The following is a 21,867-nucleotide window of genomic DNA, read 5'->3' on the forward strand; positions in this document are numbered from 1 at the left end:
TCAGAGGGACTGCAGCCCTGACCACGATCACGAAGATTCAGTATAGCCGGAAATATGTTGCTGTTTTTGTGAAAAACTACATTTGATAACACCAGTGATGGATTATTATCAGTTCACCGAATTATAATAAAATAACGCATATATGTAACGATCAAAGGCTGTTTTTCACAACAGCAATCAAGTTGTATTTATTTTCTGAATATGTAAGCAACGGAAATTAAACGATTTAAAGATATGAATACTCGAAGATAAAATGTATTTGAAAACAAAACAAAACAAACAAGAATCGTTTCATCAAAGGGATATTAACTCTCGAACAGGGGGTTTATTCTCCTCGAAGGGGGATGGTTATTCTCTCCTAGGGGATGTTTACTCTTCACAGAGCATGATAACTCCCCCGAAGAGGACAATTATTTCCCCACATTGAACGTTTACTCCTCACAGTGCATGATAACTCCCCCGAAGAGGACAATTATTTCCCCACATTGAACGTTTACTCCTCACAGTGCATGATGACTCCCCCGAAGAGGACAATTATTTCCCCACATTGAACGTTTACTCCTCACAGTGCATGATGACTCCCCCGAAGAGGACAATTATTTCCCCACATTGAACGTTTACTCCTCACAGTGCATGATGACTCACCAGAAGAGGACAATTATTTCCCCACATTGAACGTTTACTCCTCACAGTGCATGATAACTCCCCCGAAGAGGACAATTATTTCCCCACATGGAATGTTTACTCCTCACAGTGCATGATAACTCCCCCGAAGAGGACAATTATTTCCCCACATGGAATGTTTACTCCTCACAGTGCATGATAACTCCCCCGAAGAGGACAATTATTTCCCCACATGGAATGTTTACTCCTCACAGTGCATGATAACTCCCCCGAAGAGGACAATTATTTCCCCACATGGAATGTTTACTCCTCACAGTGCATGATGACTCACCAGAAGAGGACAATTATTTCCCCACATTGAACGTTTACTCCTCAAAGTGCATGATAACTCACCAGAAGAGGACAATTATTTCCCCACATTGAACGTTTACTCCTCACAGTGCATGATGACTCACCAGAAGAGGACAATTATTTCCCCACATGGAATGTTTACTCATCACGGTGCATGATGACTCACCAGAAGAGGACAATTATTTCCCCACATGGAATGTTTACTCCTCACAGTGCATGATGACTCCCCCGAAGAGGACAATTATTTCCCCACATGGAATGTTTACTCGTTCTATAGTTTCACGACTAACATAGAGTTACGCAATGGTTACTAAACATACATTTCCTTGGAATTGTTTAACTCGGTTACAATTATAGCCACATGGACTACAGAGACAGACATTTCAGCCTAATCAAGCCTTATATAAAAAAGTGTGACAGTTTTTCTGCCTTTCTTGTATGTCTTTCGGCTTTTATATACTGCTAACATACAAAAGTTTAACAATGAAATTAAAATCCGAAAACATGTGACAAATAGATATCAATTTTTAAAATTTTATAAATGCAAACAATATCGCAATAAAACACATTTAATCTATCTTAAAAGTAGGTTATATATAACACAAATACCAGTTAACATTAGTTAACAAATACATTCTTTTCAAACATAGCTTACCTGCGTTCATCTTTGCGTTATCACTTATTTCACAAATAAACCTTGGAATATTTATTGGAATATGTGGTACGTTGAATTAATACTATTTCAGAAAATATTTAACCAAAGAATTACACGCTTAGAAAAACACTATAAATAGAATGGTATCTATGCTATTTCGGCCTATTCAGCTGGTTGGGTATACAACGAAAATTCAATAATAATAATAATAATTTGGATTAGAAGTTGTTAAATATTTATTGGCGGAGTATGTCCCCCCCTCCCGGCAAAATAAATTTCGATTCTGAGGGAGTGGCGCAAGTCAATAGGTTACGCTCCTTAGAAACACACCCTCTTACGTCGAATTCTGGATCTGACTCTGATTTAATAACAATCAAACTATTGATGGACTTTGTTTCAATTAAAAGTTCCCTCATGTAAGTTTGTATTGTAATGAGTAATAAAAGTAAACTTGAGAATGGGAAAGGTGTTGGATAATGCGTTTTGGCTTCCTGAAAATAAGACAATTGTTTGTACACACTGATATCATTGTAAACGCATTGAAACATTATCTTCTAACATAATGTTTTAAGTAAGGACATATAAATGTGAGTTTATATATTATTTCGAGTTAAATAATGTAATAGTCCTCATATATGCTCGGGTACCATTCAGCGGTATAATAGTTTATGAATAAAAAAACACAATGTTCTACAATATTTCTCTGTACTCAATCATAAGTTAAGGTATTTACCTTCGTCATTTAAAGATCTGATCGTTCGATTTAATGAATCAAACACTCGTAACCCAACACGTTATCTAATCGTGACTGTCAGTTGTCTATGCCTTATGAAAGAAAAACATGGCTGATTGATGAAGAATCGTGCAAACAATGACACAGGTAATAACATATCTGAGTACTTCCTGCAAAGTCATTATCCTCAAACAGTGATTTAGCCTGATAAACCAACTGACTCCTCCAACCGGAGTTGTCCTTCTTACTTAAACTGCACCTGGCTACACAAGACCCGGCTACTTTCTGCATAAGGTGAAAAAGTACTATCTGTAAAGGGTTTGCAATTAATTGTCATTGAACAAGTATAGTTTTGATTTTTCTCAGAATATTTCAAAATTTGCAAAATGAATTGAAAGGATTGATCTCAGGCAATTTAAATATCGCTTAAATTTGTTTGCAACAGTACGAATTCACATTTTGTGTTCAACGACATCACTTCGTTTTCATCAGACAAGGGTAACACTGTAAACGCAGCACTTTCTGAAATATATATTCATATGAATCTTTTTCATTGTTCCAATATTTTCTTTTCTTTTAATGATATAAACTATTAACTAAAAGGCAATTTGATTAACAAGAAGACAACAGGGCAGAAAGTGTACACACACCTGTGATTGTAAGTAAAATGTCTGGATAGATGCACTTGAACAACATCAAGACATCATCCAACTTCTTCCCTTGTAGCGTTATCTCGCCTTCACCCTTTTCTGTGAAATCGTCTACAATGGAGTATGGCCCGAAACACGGGAGAAGCGACAGTCAGAACTGTTTTGACGACGGGGACAGACCTCCCCTCCACGAGAAGTTACACGTCCGACAAGCCAGTGCGTTCTCCGAATATGCTCACATCGGCCTTTTCCAAAACCGAAGTGAAAACCGGCCATTCATCATTGTAAATCGGAATCTTTATTGAATAAACAGTGTTTTGGATGAAGTGATGATCATGAACATATGATCTACTTATAAACACAAACAACCATGGAAATATTGTAAACTCCTAATACTTTTATCCCAACTAACTGCTACATTCGGAGATCGTCTAGATGATAAAACATAAATTGTCCCTTTTTTAAAGGAATACTGGCCTTTGACTGTAATCTCGTCGTTATTAATGATTGATAATTTTATATGGGATACAATTTCATTTTTTTTCAGTGGCGTTTAAAGAACAAACAAAGAAAATACATTTCAAATTTTTTTTGGAACATAATGCATTTGGTAGGTTAGTTATAATGGATATCAAACAAATACAATACTCATCAATAAAAGTTGTCATTGTTCCGTTGCTTAATTTGACGGCAATCTTAAAAAATAAATTAACGAAGAACTAACCGTTATGGTGATACACATGTTTAAAATAAATAATGTATTTTTATCAAATGTCAGGGAAATGAAAAATATCCATGCTAGCATATTTAATTTATTTGCATGCCACAAAGCAGAAAAAAAGACGTCTACAAAGTCTTTTTTTTTTGGAAAACAACGTGCGTGGGAAACTTAACATTGCATCTAATGAACTATTTGTTTCCTTTCAAATGAGTACTTACTAAAATGATCAGAATATTATAAGTTAGGGGTTAGTAGGTGATACGATATGGGATAAACAGGGCAAAGGAAACCATATCGGGCGAGAGCGAATCTTGAAGGAAACCATATCGGGTGAGAGCGAAGCCTCGTTCATCCCATATTGTGTTACCTACTAACCCCGTCACGTATATATCACGTCGACAACCTGTCTCAAAGTTTCATTTATTTATCGGAACACTTATCAGAATAGGAAAATAGACGCAACTTTGGAACGATATGAATTGGTGAGCCATTACGGAGAAATATTGGGTCACCACGTGACCAGTCCTGGACCAATGGCGTTGCGTCATTTATGTTGGAGACTTAATATTGGGTAATAGTTACGCAATGATACGTAATAAAACGTTAGGTGCTTACAAGATATTTTAGGTTTAAGATAGTAAGTCTACTTTATTTTAAATGGAAACTTGCTGATGAAGAAATTAATTACAACAATAAATATGTTTGACCGACAATAGTTTGAACCTACCCGTAAAAGGCAGCCAAATGTCCGGGTAAATGCTCTTTAGTAACGTCAACATATCGTCTAAATTCTTCTCGGGCAGTTCAGTCTCGTTTTGGTCCTTTTGTACATATGTCTATGTAGCCCGTATAGTCAACAGGCTACAGCGTGCAGCCTCTGTGTAACCTGTGTTGCCCATAATGTAATCAAGCTACAATGAGTAGCCTGTCTTGACTGTCTGTGCACGTGAAAAAAAACCCATAAAAATTGCCACTATGCGTATGGTGCATAGGCATTTGGAAACGTTGGCATTTGTGCTGGTAAAACTCTGATTAAATGCTGCTGTAACTCATGACTAAGGCAGTCTCTCGTCAGTATTGCCACTGCCACTGCATCAGGGTGGTATGGATTTCGAAACACCTCAACCTAACACATGCCAGTGTCCTGAGAAATTTCTGGTAAAACGCTGTGTTGGCTCATGTTCGAGGCATTGACACATGAACGCGAAACTATCATTGGTTTTGCTACTGCCACTAAACCAGGGTGATAGGGATTTCGAAGCACCTTAACCAAACACAGGCCATTGTTCTGGGAAAATTCTGGTAAAACCCTGTGTTAGCTCATGCTCGATACATTGGCTCGTGCACGTGAAACTATCATTGCTATTGCCACTTCATCAGGGTGGTAGCCACACTAAGCACGTGAACATTGTCGTATGCATCGCTCAATATGCTGTTATGGCTCATGTTGGAGGCATTGACTCGTGCACGTGAAACGTTCATGGGTATTGCCACTATGCCGGAACGCTAGGCATTTGGAAACACTTCAACCTGTCACAGGTCATTATGCTGGGAAAACTGTGGTTTGGGCTTATTAAGCACGTATATTTGCCTTATGCAAAGCTAAGTACACTGTTATGGTTCATGATTGAGGCATTTACCTGTTCACGTAAAACTATCATAAGTATTGCCTCTATGCCAGGACTGTAAGCTTTTAAAAACACATCAACCGGACACATGCCATTGTGCTGTGCACACTAAGCACGTGAATTTTGCCTTATGCATCGCTTAATATGCTGTGTTGGCTCATGTTCGAGGCATTCGCACGGGCACGTAAAACTGTCATTGGTATTGCCATTTTGCCAGGGTGGTAGGCTACTAAAAACAAAACACGTGCGCACGAAACAATAACCGTTAATTCCACTATACCAGAGTTATAGGCTTTTAACAATTTAACCTGTCATAGGCCATTGTGCTGTAAAACTCTTGTTTGGGCACACTAAGCACGTGTACATTGTCTTATGCATCGGTAAGTACACTGTTTTGGTTCATTTTCGAGGCATTAACACGTGCACATGAAACAATAACCGTTACTTCCACTATACCAGAGTTATAGGCTTTTGAAAACAATTCAACCTGTCATAGGCCACTGTGCTGTGAAAACTCTTGTTTGGGCACATTAAGCACGTGAACATTGTCTTATGCATCGCTAAATACGCTGTTATGGCTGATGTTTGAGGCATTGACACGTAAATAAAATTTAAAAAATAAATAAATTAGATATAATTGCTGATTGGCTTTCAAATTATTTCGCACTGTTTAACAGTAAATTCTTTTAATTTTCAATTGGATTCGTTTACCTAAGTTAACGTGTGTGTATATCCATTTAATTCAACTTCATTTTATACATAATTCGACTGAACTGTAGTTGAGAATCTGAGGTGTGGTATTCATTATGTCACTAAATTAATTCTTACGGTCATTCATTATTGACTCATTCACTGTATATGACCGCTAATAATAACAAGTTATCCGATTAGCTACATCATTCTTAGCTTCAATATAACACTTTCATTGAATACCATCCCAAATATGGATTCCACGTGTTTTATGTTACAAACTAAGATCATATCTCCCACCTCAGATAAGAAAATACAAAAAAAAAACATGCTAGAAATTATTATCCTGCCCAAGGGCAAATATAAAACAAGTACCCGTATGGAACTCCTTTTTTATTGTTATCACGCAATTACCTCCCTTGTTGAAGAATGTCGTCTATAGCATTATGAAAACCTTGTTTTGTGGCAATATTTAGAATGCTAATTAATTATTTCTCGCTTCAAATGGCACCATAAAAAGGTTTTCACGCACCATTCAAGAAATAATGCTGCACTCTACTCAGATCTATTTCAAGAACGATTTGATTGTTAACATAATCTGAATCACTGTGCGCATATCCATGACAACCAAGAATGATCACATACCCAAACGCATTTTTTTCACTACGCACTATAGAGTTCCAGCAAAAAATACAAGTTTGTGTAACTGAGGTGGGAGAAAAAGCATCTACCATGTAAGATAGGTTCATCCCAACCATCGCGCATGGTGTTTTGCGGACACTCGGTAAATCTCGTTTTCCCAAAACACTCTGCGCTCGGGTCGGGATGAAACTATCTTACACTCTCGGCCATGGAAGATACTTATAATCCATTCTTCGGACAGTCAGATAAATAACTTAAGTTGAGAAAATGTCAACAAGTAAACTCTCAAAACATTTTCATTTAGAAATAATGACCAAAATATACAATATTGATTTGAATCAACAACAAAAGAAATATCTTTGTTGGTAGGTGATAATTGGTGAAAAATGCTTTAGTTTGATGAAAAATTGCGTCTCTAATTTTAAAAAAGTGGTTCTTAAATTCCATAAAATAACACAAATATAGAGCTGATATTTATATGATATTCACAACAATACATAAAATTGAATATACAAGAATGTACTATACTTCGAAGATAACTATAGAATCACGAAACATTGGGATTAAATGATGGCTATATAAATACATGAATGTACTGTACTATAACTAAGAACATAAACTACCAATGAATTGATATTACATTATGAATATATAAATACATAGCACAATATAGATATTACTATATCGTACAAATTTGGATAAAAATTGATATACGCGCTTTTCAATAACACATTTTAAAGTTATTAATAAACAGCACATATGGAAACATTACAAACTAACCATATCCTCGTCAAAAGTGCTTGACCATTAAAGGGACTGTACATCAGATTTGCACCAAAACAAGTTGTTTTTTTCTGTAACGAATCTCATGACAATTATCTTATAGAATGTGTTACGCTTTGTTATCATAATAATATTGTAAAAAAGGACCAACATCTAAAAAAAAAATGTGTCAGAAACCGGGTTCGAACCCGTGTCGCCAAAATTGCATTCCAGCGTCGTATCCACTGAGCTATGACGGCTAAATCAAAAAGGGAGACATAATTTAGCTATACACCTACCTCGGTAATATCACATGATAACACCGACTAGCTTATCACGCATAAGGAATGAATTCATCCTGGTAGACATACCCAGTTAAAAAATTTTAATGGAAAAATACGAAATAACTGCTAAACTTAAATAAATTGTAAACTATGTGGTACTTCAGTTAGTAAGTTTCAATGCATTGTACACATCGATACCAAGTTTAAGTCAGTTTTCGACAATTCCCTCTTTTTTCGTTATTTTATCATACTGAAACAGCCCCTTTAAATGATGGGATTACCGCCTTGGAACGGTCAGTGAAACAAGAGTTCCCTGGAATTCGAGTCTACTTGGGGCTTAAACTAGTTAGCATGGCTATAACCTCACACTTGCAATACTTAAACAGTCAGAAGACTATTGTTGGTTTGATTGAATATATAAATAAAAACAAAACATGCTACATTAAAAATTATAGAATTCTATTCCGAGCTCGATATCACCTTGAAAATGAGGAAAACAACAAAGTGACTAAAAACATAAGAATATTCTTGTCACATTGCATACCAAACATCTTAAAAAAAGGAATAACAGATACTGTACTTTGCATTAGAATCTGTACACCAATTAGAGCTTAAAGATGCACTCTTACTTCCAAATAAGATTGGCCACAATTGACACAGAAAGGTGCAGTAAACATGGCATTTCTACCTTATGATACTATTAAAGTAGATCACAATAAATATTTATGCACTCACTAATCATTGTTTTTTTTTTAGTTTTCAGCTGTTGAATACAAAGTTACAATCTTGTTATCAGTTATTAATATTTTTCATCATTTCATTATTTAGTAAGTATTAAAGGTTTATCACTCAAAATTTATGTTTGTTATACATGTGTATTACTGTATATATTGATTCTGAATACGAGTGTCACTTTAATGTGCCTCATTTTATGATGAGTCATTATCACTTTTCGGTGTCTATATCACGTGTTTCGAACATCGTATATGGCACTCATCGACAAATCAAAATTGCGCTTTATATATAAGATATGTGACATTCATGTATAATTGTATGATTCTTTTAAATGATTGTTATCGTTTTATTCAGCATTTGTGTTCATGATATGTTAACTCCACATTCTTTGCCGGCTAACACTCGATATCACGCTTAATATTTTCCGGCAATAAGTTGTACATCTCGTCATGCGACCAGTTTTTACTATTTTTGTCTGCTCGAATCGTCGACACTGCAAGCTTTTTAATATCATCTAATGCAAACGAATAAGCAAGTCTCAATCCTCTCATATGAGTATCTATGTCCTTGGGATAAAGACTTGAGTTAAAAAGTTTCCTGATATCGAAAACTTCAAACCGAGAAATTGCTGATAAATCATCATATCTAATTTCAAGTCGTGATATTGCTAGTTCATCAATTTGTTTGACTATATCAGCTGAAAATTGATAACTTAACATGTATCGCTTGCGTTCTCTATGTTTGAAATCAGCGGCAAGAGAAATGCAACATTGTTTAAGTCTTGGTAAGCTTAATCTGTTCGACAGGTCCAGAAAATCGCTCACATTAGCGCAGTATTGCATATCACCGCCTTTGACTTTCTGGTCGTCGAATTTCTGGCCAATTGATTGCAACAGTGTGTCTTCGCATTTTGTTTTCAACAACGTCATTTGGTATTCCTCGGCCAATGGAAGAACTGCAAGAGCGACACTTTCTGAAAACATATATGTTAAAGAAATGTTATCAGTTGTATGCTAGATTATGCACACAATAATTGTGCTACGCACATTTGCCGTGCCTCTTTGCACGTGTTCGCCCTTCGATAGGCGTGCGCAAAATGGTATCAATATAAATCATATCGCTGAATGTTCATACTTAGGCAAAATGCGCTGCACAATCATTTTGCACTTTCAGCCCGCTACATGGCACATTTTTGTTTTGCCAGTTGGCGCATTTCCGCCCCGCCACGTGGCTGATTTTCGCGTTTCCGCTCTATCGCCGCGCTAATGCGAAAACAAATGCCGAAAACATGCAACAGAAATATACTTACATGGTTGTAAATAGGAATCCTTGTAACTGATTTAAATGAGAATTCAATGATTGCCATATAACTAAATTGACATTTTAATCGCCAAGGTAACGCATATCCGGAGCTGTCTATTTTTTGTTTTCTACTGGAATATATACTCTAATTAAAAACTCAATTACCAATCAAATACTTAAAACTTAGACTTAACTTTGAATAAATATACTAATTTGTATCAGTTTAAGAGGTACTCTTTTATGTTTTGGCACTATAATGCATCTGAAAACACCTATACTATTTTAACTATTTTAACCTTTTTTGATACCGAAGTTACAGAAAAATATACACCTAAAGTATTAAAAATAATTGTGCTTTTGCAAACCAATGCTGGTACAGTCAAGAAAAAATAAGGAAAATTGACAACAAAACCCAAGGCCCACAGGAACTCATAAACAAACATATGGATAACTCAACATTTAGGCATTTTGTTAAATTGCGTTAATAACGCTATTTAAAATCGTGGACCTCAAAAACAATATTAGAACATATATCAACAATTATTGAATGGTTCAAGTCGTCAGTATCCTAGCCACACTTTATTTCGCCTCACCAATAAAAGTGCACTTTTACAAAAACGTGAGAGAATGCCTTAAGATTACAAGATAATTTATACTCGTTTTTCCAAAATTAAAAATGGGATTTGACGCTAGTCTCGACGTCGTTAATAACTGAGAATTTCATATAGAAACATTTTGTAATACTTTACAGAGGTTTCACAGAAAAATACACTAGATATATTTCAAAAGCTTGAAAATATGAATCAGTATTTTTGATATAAAGGATTTATAACCAATGCAATGATCATCATCAATATCGAAAGTGCTCAAAGTTCCATTCCGCATTTTGACGACACTCTGCAAAGCGCAGAATGGAAGGGAAAAAAGTACCCATATTTATAACAGCGCATAACACAAAGCAGGAATTTGATTTATATTCATAATGTTTAAATTTGGATATCACCGTGCGCTGGGCAATGTACAGGGTTAAGAAAGTTTACATTATTTTTGAGCATCTGTTATAGTCATCTCTTACTGGATACGCAATTTGTTGATTGAGCCACAACAATGTGTATCAACGACAGAAGTGTTAAAAATACCTGTTACTGTCATCATAATGTCCGGATATATGCACTTTAGCAACGTTAATACATCGTCCAAATTCTTCCCAGGTAGTGGTATTACGCCTTGTACCCTCTCTTTGAAATCCCCCTGGAACATGGCCCTAAACACAGGCGATGTGATGCTAAGAACTGACCTACTGACAGGAATAGACTGTCCATCAACCAAGAGATTTACGTCAGCAATACCTGTTTTTTCTCCGAACATACTGACATCAACACGACCGATGATCTTATCTAAAATTAGATTTAAAGATTCAATAAAAGATACGCAATGTTTACTTTACAGCCATTTTTAGTCATTTGTTTTACTGGTATTGTCCAAATTAGTTGATTATAGTCAATAGGACTACAGGGGCAGGAGTTTCAGCCCCATCAAAACTAATACAAAATTCTGCCTTTCTTAAATAACTTTCATCATTTAGTATACTCCTAACATACATGGAATTTAAAAACAATCATATAATTTAAATCAAATCCAAATCGGAAAAAATATGACACATCGAAATCGACTTTGAGAATAATATTAAAGATTTTATGCGTAAACAATCACAATAAAACACATTTGTTTTATTTGAAAAAATAAATACGAGTTAACATCTGTTAAATACAAATTGTTTTTTTTTTCAAATATAGCTTACTTTTCTACATGTTTGCGTGACCAAGTCCCTTTATCACAGAAATACTAAGACAAATCTCAATCTCAATTGCAACTCACGAAACTTAATAGCCACAAAAGTTATTAAGAATCATACATGTTTTATATCTTTTCAAAAGCGCATTCTCGCATAGAATATGTTGATAAAAAACTATGGTCAACATTCCAAAGAAAATATTCTACAGCATAAACTGTAATTGAGTACAACTCAATGTGTTTTAACAATTATTCAACTATATATTTTGCTCTAGAATACGTTTTCTTAGAAATGTTGAAAAAAGGTTTTTATCAACACAATCTATGTGCTTTTAAAAAGAGTAAATACATAAAAGACTTTGAATCACACATTGCTTTTATATGGTAAAATGAGTTGAGACTGAGATTGAAATTTCACTTAAGTATTTTTGTAATATTGGGGCCAATTGATAAACCCGTGCACGTTAAAACTGAAACGTATTTTGCTATTATCACTTGCCAGTATTGCAAAAATACTCTAGCTGGGTTTCAAACAAATATACTGATGAAATCAAATTTTAATTGAAATCAATTTTTAGAATTAGGAATGATATGTATGAATATGATAAATAAAGTTCGTTTTAATTATTTGTAACGGAGAGTAATATTAGTCCAGTCATATTGTGACAAAAAAATACCAAACTGGGCACTTTTGGTTAAAATTATGAAACGTTGCCAGCTGACACATATGCATGTTAAGGTTAAAAAAGCTCAGGACACACCTACATTTCGTTCAAGATGGCCGTCTAAATCCAAGATGACCACCATCATCCTTTATGATATAACGTCATACAAAGAAACACCATAAAATTCAAATATTTATTTCTTATAGAAAAAGCACTTTTTGTTGCCATGGCGCCAATTATCACCTAAAAATTTTTTTCGCTAATGTAATTGACCCAAATCCTGTTTTCCTCTTGATTTTTTTATCTATATTTCTATGTTTTGCAAATCATATATATTGTCAATATTCTCTTTTAATTCTCTGTTTTAGAAAATAGTTATAAAACGATTCCAATAGCAGCCCAAAATATCTTTCATCTCATGCTAATAATCATTATTTGAATTGACTACACGTGACAATCCGGTCAAAAGTAGCTGATTTAAGAAAGAGATACGCAATGTTATATATAAACATACTCGACACAGTATTTTGTATTGAATTGATAGCATACATTTCCAACGCGTGGTTTAGATCGATAAATCCAAGGTCGCATGAAGAATGGCTGCAATGATATTTCAATTCATTGACAATTTAAAATTTTTAAATATCGGGATTTTTTTCGCCTTTTCATTCGGTTGGTTTACTGGGAATGTTTCAGCGTATGACGTTACTTTATTTTAATATTATACTTCTGGTTATCATTTGGAAGAAGGTTTTAGCAAATGTATTTTGTCTTTTTATTTTTAATAATGTTTACTTTGTTTATTCCTAGGGTACGTACAATGATGATTTTCATTATAAAACTCTAGGATCACACAGTTTTAAACCTTTTATTTGTTAATGCAGACTGTGTGGATTTTTTTTATAGTTTCAAACATAAACTACATCATATCTTTGAAAAGGTTTTGTATTGGGTACTCTGAATTGTTTTCTTCGTCTGCAGATAAAGTTGGGATCCCTTATCATCAAAGTACTGGAGATTCACCTATTAGTTTTATAATTATTTGTTTTATTCTTAGGTTTTCTCAAGTAAATGCATACTTTGGTATTTTTTTCGATTTTACTTTATTCGGGATTGTTGGGATAAGAGTGAGATTGGGCACACAAACTTAATTAAATCACGGTAAATTAACATTTTACTGACCGTTCCAAGGCGGTACCTACCAATCCGTCATAAACACCCAATATATATTATATATGTATTGCGTCATGAGAAAACCTGCCGTTTAAAATGACATCGAGTGCGTCATCGGAAAACCTGGATGAAATGACGTCAGAGTATTTACCTGATATCCGGTTTTGAAGGTCATGTGTGTTTGTTGTTTCAAGTATTTACCAGCAATAACAAAAGAAGAACCGAGACAAAATGGAGGTGGAATTAGAGGTAAATCATTTCTCTTTCCGTATTTATCGTTTTTTAACTGACATTGCTTCAATCAGTAATATTTTTGGTGAAATTCCGGACATATTATACTTGAAAACAAATAATAATCAGGCGGTTTTTGTTTAAATTGATGCAATTACAGTAAAACCCTATTGATTTAACATCTACAAGAAGAAAAAAATCGATTGATAAGTTTTATTAAAGTGTCATACCGTAGTTATTATACAATGTAAATATTATAAAAAAAACGCATTATAATTATTATTTTGTTTTTCTTAAAAGCTTGAATGTTCTTCATAAACCTACAAACATTCGAGTTATTTTTATGATGTTTAGCGGACAACGCTAAGTGACATTATCCAGCACTTGAATGACACCTGCACTTGACCACGAGTGCATGGAAATACAAAGCGGCTTTTAAAAGCATACCTAAATAAATGGCAGATATATTTTTAACTGTTCTTCATGTTTATATAAAAACTGATCGCTTCTATATCAAGATCAAGTTCAATTCAAGAAAGGCAAATAACTGAGTTTTTTTTCGTTTATTTGCTAACATGCTTACCTTTTAATCTATATCCGTATACTTGTGTCATACTGTAGTAATATTGAGTTTTGACATATTGACTTAAATGTAAACTGTGATAAAATAAAAGAATACTGAGTTGAGTTGAGTTGAGCAAAAGGGTCTGTAGATACTGGCAAATTAAGAAATTCTATTTATTTATATTCAGTTTTGTTTCAATGGAATGTTTTTTTGTAATCAGATTTCATGAAAACAATTTAGTGTTATCCAAATGATTGAAGAATGAAATAAGCGTGAATAGGTGCAGTTCATTTTTTCTAACAGTATGACAGTTCTGTTTTAAAAGACAGATATTTTTCTTACATTCTCTTAATTGCTGCAACATAATAACGCTATTTGAATAAGGGTTATAGATATTTTACGTAAGTAATATAAGCTTCATTATTGTCTTTTCATCACAAACTTTTTGCACTTTTTCAAATGAAATAAATGTTCTGAATTACCATGTGAACGCGCCCAAAGAATACCCCAGGTACAAATTTGACCACGTGGCATTAACATATATCTTTATGGATATATGATATAACTGTTTAATAGTGCACTTAAGCATTTCTAAATCATTTGAATGTCAATAGGCAAATATAACCAATATCGATACCGCTATTACTTATTCCTTGATTTTATTTGAAAAAGTCGCAACATTAAAAAAATGACTAAACAATATAATTATATTTCATCTATTTTGTAACATTAAAATCAAGATAACCATCCAATGGCCCTTCTTAAATGCATCTAGTGGTTAACAACCTTCATATGCAATATTTGTTTGAGTTTCCTGTAGTCCTATCCAGCCGGTACCACTTGTTAAGTTTCTTAAGTGTTTTTCCAGCATGATTTGTCTTTATTCTATTTCCAAACAACACAAAACAACATCCTTCCAAAGTCAAATAAGCATTAAGAAAGGCAATTCGTGTCTCTAGACTCCACTGAGTAGGTTCCAAGCAGCCCTCTGTATCCCTATTGTGGCTACAGTCAGGCCGAATCATTATCAAACAAGCACCAGCCGGTGCTTACACAATTAAAGCCAGAGCTCATCAACCACATTTATGGTATCATCAACCCAAACATGCAATACAACCACCATAGCCTTACAGACAAAAGTCCAATGTGTGTCCCCAAATTATTTTTTCTAGTTCATATTGTGCCAATTTACAATGAAAAACTATGAAGCTCTACCAAGTGCCAAAAAACGCTTGTTTTGCTATACTTGAGACGGTAAAGTTTAAAGAAATCCTATATAGGTCGTCAACTCAGTGCCCAGATAATCCCATTTCGGCTGCAAAAACGTTTATCAAGTTTCAAACATACCACAGGAGGGCTCTTCTACAACCACATCAGTTCCAAATAAACACACATGCAGCTACAGACCATCATGTATCAAGCAAACACCAAAGCAGAATAACAATCTGCATTCTGAACCACAGAAGGCTTCTATACATACCATTCCGGCGTCGGACAATTTCGTTAGTGATCAAGCAAGCATTTCCTTATATAAACAAACCTCAGCGGGTCTATACTTAAGTCATTCAAGTTCTCTTTCGTTTTAGTTTTGACTTCAATGAAGCACGTTCAGAAACAAAACAGAGCAAAACAAAGGCATGTGTAGCTCCATAGTGCCAAATTGACAACATTTTTTTACAAAAAAGATATGGATTCAAAGAAAAACAAATTGTGTATTTCAAAATAAGCCTTTACAGTGGCCTTTAAGTTGTCCAGATTTTGGGAACCGTAAAACCCATTCAAAGACAAACAAGCTTATATGCAGCTGTCATTTAGCATTTTCCGTGGCTATTAGACCGCATGTAGGCAATTTAGCCGAATCAGAGCCAAAGTAACCCACGTACATTTCCCATTAGGACTTTTCATAGCCAAATACAACACATATGGCAACCATAAAGCCCATTCAAATCGCCCAAAAAACATTGTGCAGTTCTATAATCAAGCGAAGCAGTCAATGCCACAAGGTGACCATTTTAGTTTTTGTGGCCATACTTGATATATATCCTGAGAGGTTCTTTCCCTAACCATAACACTTTTACTAAATTAAGTTAACGATTCCAGAAAAAGTAAGCTGATTAAAATAAACAAGTATTCGGTTCACATTTATGCGTCGCAAATTGGATACACACAAATTGCACTAGCATCAAAAACTAGAAAATTATACAGGAAATATCAAATTTTGTGGCATTTTCGTTTCCTGACCCTGAAATGGCTTTGATCTAGTCATTGAGGTAGTCAATGCAGAACGTAAATAAAGGTGCATTGGGAAGAAGATCAATTTACATTATCTATTTAAATGTGTGCGATATTTAGAGATAAAAAGAACTAAAATTTAAATTAATGGCGGCCATTTCGAACGCCATCTTTTATTTCTTGGTCCTCATCATACATTGGTTACATAAAATTAATTCCAAAAACGTCTGCAATACTGTAACACATTAAATGGAACAATTCGTCGTTTTAAGTTGCATCTTATGAACACATATGGTTCTTTTCCGTTAAAACCGGTATAATAATCATTTTCAAGGATTTGCCACGGCAACACAAACTCTTGTTTCGAGGCGAGTCTGTCTGAATTTTCAAAAAGTTCACTTCCAACATCTTAATATTCATTAAATATCACTAAAAAGTCATTTGTTCAGGTGACAGCAAGCACCACAGCTATGTATTAACACAATTATGGTAATGGCGGCCTTTTATAATATTGGATAAATCCAGAGTGGATAAATCCAGATTGGGTCCTGAGCCTTTTGAATGCATAAACATTTTCAGCAAATGTACAAAGTTTCAAATTTTAACCCAATGTGCACAGTCTTTTCACAATATCAACCGAATATATAAGTTACATACAAGTTATTATTTATTAACGTTCACTATTTGCATAGCTTACCTTTGCTCATGTTTGTGTAACCTGGTTTTAATTCAATTCACTTTTCAACTTCTAGTACTAAAGTATTTTGTTACAAAACCGCTATTGGAATATGTGATAACACGTTTACTGAAATCTATTTTCGGAAAATGATGAACATGGCAAAGTATCTTTAGATATATGGTATAATACATTTACTTGATACTGTTTTCTGAAAGTTAGCAAATAAATAAATAAAATTTCCTGTTTTATTTAGACATATGTACTTTTTGTTACATTTAGCTATACGATATTAGATCTTTTATCTAAATTTAATAAAGAAAATGTATTTCAAATCAACTAATTTGTCCTTTTCATTAACAGTATGTCCAAACAAACTTGCAAATGTATATGCTTTGGATTTTAAACTTTACGCACAAGAAGGAGACAAATCTTTGTTTTAAGACTAACGGAAAACATATATATATATGTATAGACTGGTACCCTCATTCTCTTTTCTTCAAAAAGAGACCGGTATCAGCTAAACCAGGTGCCCGTCGTGCATTCGAAATGTTTTGGGAATACGGGAACCAAATCAAAATGGCGGTGTAAGTTGTAAACAAACAGGAGAGGTGATGTAAAAAACGTTTTTGTTTTCCTTTGTATAAAATGTTGGTATATTGGTGTTATTCACTCCATTTCCGACGAAAATACATTATCGATATTTTATTTCTTTATTTACCAAAACGACAAATTTAGTTGAATAAGTATACTTAAGAAGTCGGTACCGTCTTTTTTTGGACAAAATTTGCATGTCACATTGACACATTATTTTGATAAAATGTTTTATTTTAACTATTCATTGCATGGCACATAGCATTTTTTAGATCTATTATACTTTTTTCTTTTATTATATATGATAATTCTTGACATTTTTATTATTTTTAACATATGTGCCCTCACTTTTTTCGAATAGTTTGAGGTTTCAAAAAAAATGTTTACTGCATAAAAATTATATGCAAATTATTTTGGATACTTGTTTGATGTTTTTGCATATTTTCATGGACTTTCACATGTTATTTGTAGTTATTGTTATAATCAATGTAAACTTATAACCAAATTCCATGTACATAACATCATTAACATGTGAAAACTTTAATCCACCTAAATGGCCATCAACGAGTCTTTTGAGGAGGGAGGGAGGAAAATCATAAATTAATCTTGCTCTTTTTATCACTAAGGTTGTTTTTTTTGGATTTTGGGTTTTGTATTTTATTTTAGTGGTTGTGATATAAGTCCTGTGGTGCTAATTTATGAACATTTCATATTTATATATGTTTTTAGTAAAAGTTTATTTAGTATTTGTGATAACTGTACATGTATGATTGTTTATAAATTCAAGTTACCGGTATTGTTTTTTCAAGGACTAACTTTGTAAACCTAGTCTGACAATCAATCATACCCTGATGTATTGAATTGTTTTGGGGTTTTTCCTTCTATCAATTTTGATTTATAGTGTAGTGTGTGTGGGTTAGAACCAGCCGCCCGGTTAGCTCAGTTGGTTAGAGCGCCGTGCTAGTGTTCCGGCGGTCATGGTTTCGAGCCCCACACTGGGCGCACTTTTCCTCCCAGGTTTACTTTAATAGTTACTAATATAACATATTTATTCATGTCAGAATCCCATTTGAAATAAGCCTTAGCTTTTGTTGGCAATCCTAGGTCTGATACAAATTTTAATCTTGTTCTAATGTTCCTTAATAATTCTTTAGCCATGTTTTTTCACTATAGATACTCCCCCAAACCAAAAAAAAACATGAGAATGGATGACTATAATAAATGATAAACACATTATACATATGATAGGCATTTAATAGTAACCCAAATCACATGCAAATGAGCTAATGAATGACAAACAAATCATATCAATGTTATTGGCTACTAAGCCCTGATTCTCTGCATACTTACTGCAATGCACTGCCTGACCTGAAATTGCTGATAAGCCCAGGCAATGTGTGTACGGAAATAGCTTGGTCAATAAACTGCTAAAAGACTTGTATTTCTGATTTCAAATGAATACATATTGAAAATAACTAGATAATAAATAGATGATAATAATAATAATAATAATAATAATAATAATAATAATAATAATAATAATAATAAAACATGCTATAATAGTAAAACAACTGTAATATTATAATTGCCATTCATCTAATTCACTCTGTGAAAATTCTGATCTATTGTACAATGGAATAAGCTTTAATGATATGTATGATAGTTGACAGTTGAACTGAAAAAAACCCTCTGTTAAACTAAATTGTCCAATGATTATTAAATTGTGCTTATATTGAGGTGTTTACAGTATATTGGTGGTCCATGTTTGAAATATTCTCCCCTCAGTATATAAGTCCAATTAATGAACATGCAATTACATCCATGCATGTATATTTTAATCATTTTGTACACAAGTCATGATTGAAGTTCAATGAATGATCAATAGAGTCCAATGAATCATCAAAAAATTATAATCACAACTGCAATCCCTTTAATACAAATTCAATGAATGATTAAAACAAATAACAACAATTCAATGAATGACTTATAAATGATTACTAGTTGTAAGTAACAGATTACCATTTTATAATCTTTCATTAATTGAATGACAAAAAAAATCCATTATTGAATGATAAAAACATGATTTGTTAGTAATTTGTTCATCATTTGTTACACTTATTTTTCATTTTGTTAAGTCCTTTCCTTTTGTACTCATTATGTGATATCAGTTTTTATAACCATAACTGTGTAGTTTTCCTGAATAAACATCATTTTTTGATAGGCATAATTTTTCTCCACAATGTAAATGTTATATTTAATAAAAGAAACTCATTTTTCCCCATTTCAGACCAGAATGACATGGAAGCTCAGGAAAAAAATAGGATCGGCCGGGTTACCGGAAACGCAGGTATTTCTTTCTTTTTTTATCTATTGTTGGTATACACAAAGAAGCTATTGTACATTTTAGATATTAGAATGAGATCATGTGATGTTCTTTCTGTCTATATATACCTGTATACCATGTTTTAACTATTGTTCATCTTTAATAGCCAAATGCTTGAACCAAAATCTGAAACTTAGACCATGTGACATTTCGGCGCTAGACGAATGAAAATATTTTGCTTTACTTAAATGAATATATGCGATTAATTTACTTTAATAATTGTTTACTGGAATTAATCTTACCTTTAAGACATCAATCCACTCATCTGTGTTTGATTATCAGTGCAGGTGTAACGCCATAAATATAGTTGAATATAATCAAGCTAATAAATATGGGTTGATAAAATTGACTACATCTGCACAGATGTATTATTATGACACTTTTAAATGATTCCATATTATCTCCATAAACTTGTTATGCGGTCCCTCAGCTAAATTCAGGACTTCGACTCACAGGTGTCCGGTGCTTCGACTCACATAACACATCAGTAGCGAGCCAAGACGATCACCCAGTTGGGCTTATGGATTGAAATCAAGGACCTTGACTGAGATAAATGAACCTAGGCGGTCATCTGCTTAAATAAATCAGTCAACAAGAGTTATTTCTCGAAAATCCTGTAGTCACATTCATTGCTTCTGTGCAAGTGCCGCCATTTTGTTAACATTGACAACTGACGAGCACCTGCTGATCCGGATTGGCGCATACCTGTCGTTAGATTTTTACCAAAAAGTAACGAAGGGTACCATATATATTACGTACGGTTACATGTATTTATGTACAAGTATGTATTGGAATTAGTGAATAAAGGAAATTTGAGAATGAAAAAGAGATATGATATGCGGTTTGTTTTCTTGAATAAGAAATTGAATATCCCCTGTCAACAATAATCCATACACTCACTATACAATAAAAAGGAATTTGGGTAATTGTCTACACACATTAATGTTGTAATATCATTCATATGTTATCTTCAAAAGCATTTAATTTGATAACTTTTAATGTATAAGTGTTAGTTTTGAGATATATTCCGTGTTTAAAAAAGGAATAATGGTAAGCGAGGATTGTTTCATATATTTAGTGGGTTTCAATTCAACAGTATACTAGTTAAAGTGTAACAATCACAATGGCCCGCAATAGTTTCCTGTACTCAATCATACCCAAAAATCAACCAACGTTAATATGGTCAGAGCTTTCAAATTAAGGAATATAACTCTCGTTTCATAATATGTTTTTTCTCATGGTAATTGTCAGTGGTCGATGAATGTTACCAGCCTAGTGTATATATTATTTAACTTAAATCTAAAAGATAGCTGACAGGTTGAGTTGTGCACACAACGAATTCGAAACCGATGATCACATCAATAATTCCTGCTAACCCATTGATATATAACAATTATCATTAAAGAGAGATTTAGTCGGATAAACCAACTGACTTTTCAATCCTGATTTGTCTTTCTTAATACACATGTACCAGGCTACCTCAGACATTGCCGCACATGAATAACAGATAACATATCACAAGAGATTGAACGTTAATGTCATACATCAATGATTGTCTTTACTTTTGGCCATACAACAAAAAGTGCAGTAAAAAATATTTCTCTTTTACATATCATAAAGATTTTAGATATCCCTTTTTCATACAGTAATTTCATCCGGGTATAACCTCGTTATATGAGTTTTGATAAAGGTATGTATATGATAAATATGGAACATTTTGTCAGTCGGCTGATCCGTGGTGTTATTCTTCGAGTTGCTTGTGGAAGACTCCGTTTCG

At 33.7% G+C, this 21,867-nt stretch overlaps 1 protein-coding gene across 2 annotated transcripts in view; it reads right to left on the reverse strand.

The window, feature by feature from the left end:
- Window positions 1-7,156: 7,156 nt before the first annotated feature.
- LOC128245426 (uncharacterized) overlaps window positions 7,157-21,867 on the reverse strand; it is a 39,352-nt gene continuing 24,641 nt past the window's right edge. The window contains exons 1-3 of one of the 2 annotated variants that reach the window (XM_052963561.1): window positions 17,135-17,293; window positions 10,917-11,174; window positions 7,157-9,448 (exon numbers count right to left, since the gene is read on the reverse strand). In XM_052963561.1, coding sequence (XP_052819521.1) covers window positions 8,871-9,448; window positions 10,917-11,174; window positions 17,135-17,144 — 846 coding nt within the window. In that variant the 5' untranslated portion in view covers window positions 17,145-17,293 and the 3' untranslated portion in view covers window positions 7,157-8,870. Of the gene's footprint in view, window positions 9,449-10,916; window positions 11,175-17,134; window positions 17,294-21,867 lie in introns of those variants that run through there. The other variant, XM_052963562.1, reaches the window with a different exon arrangement.

Source organism: Mya arenaria, chromosome 9 (assembly GCF_026914265.1).
Source record: "Mya arenaria isolate MELC-2E11 chromosome 9, ASM2691426v1".
NCBI classification, from domain to species: Eukaryota; Metazoa; Mollusca; class Bivalvia; order Myida; family Myidae; genus Mya; species Mya arenaria.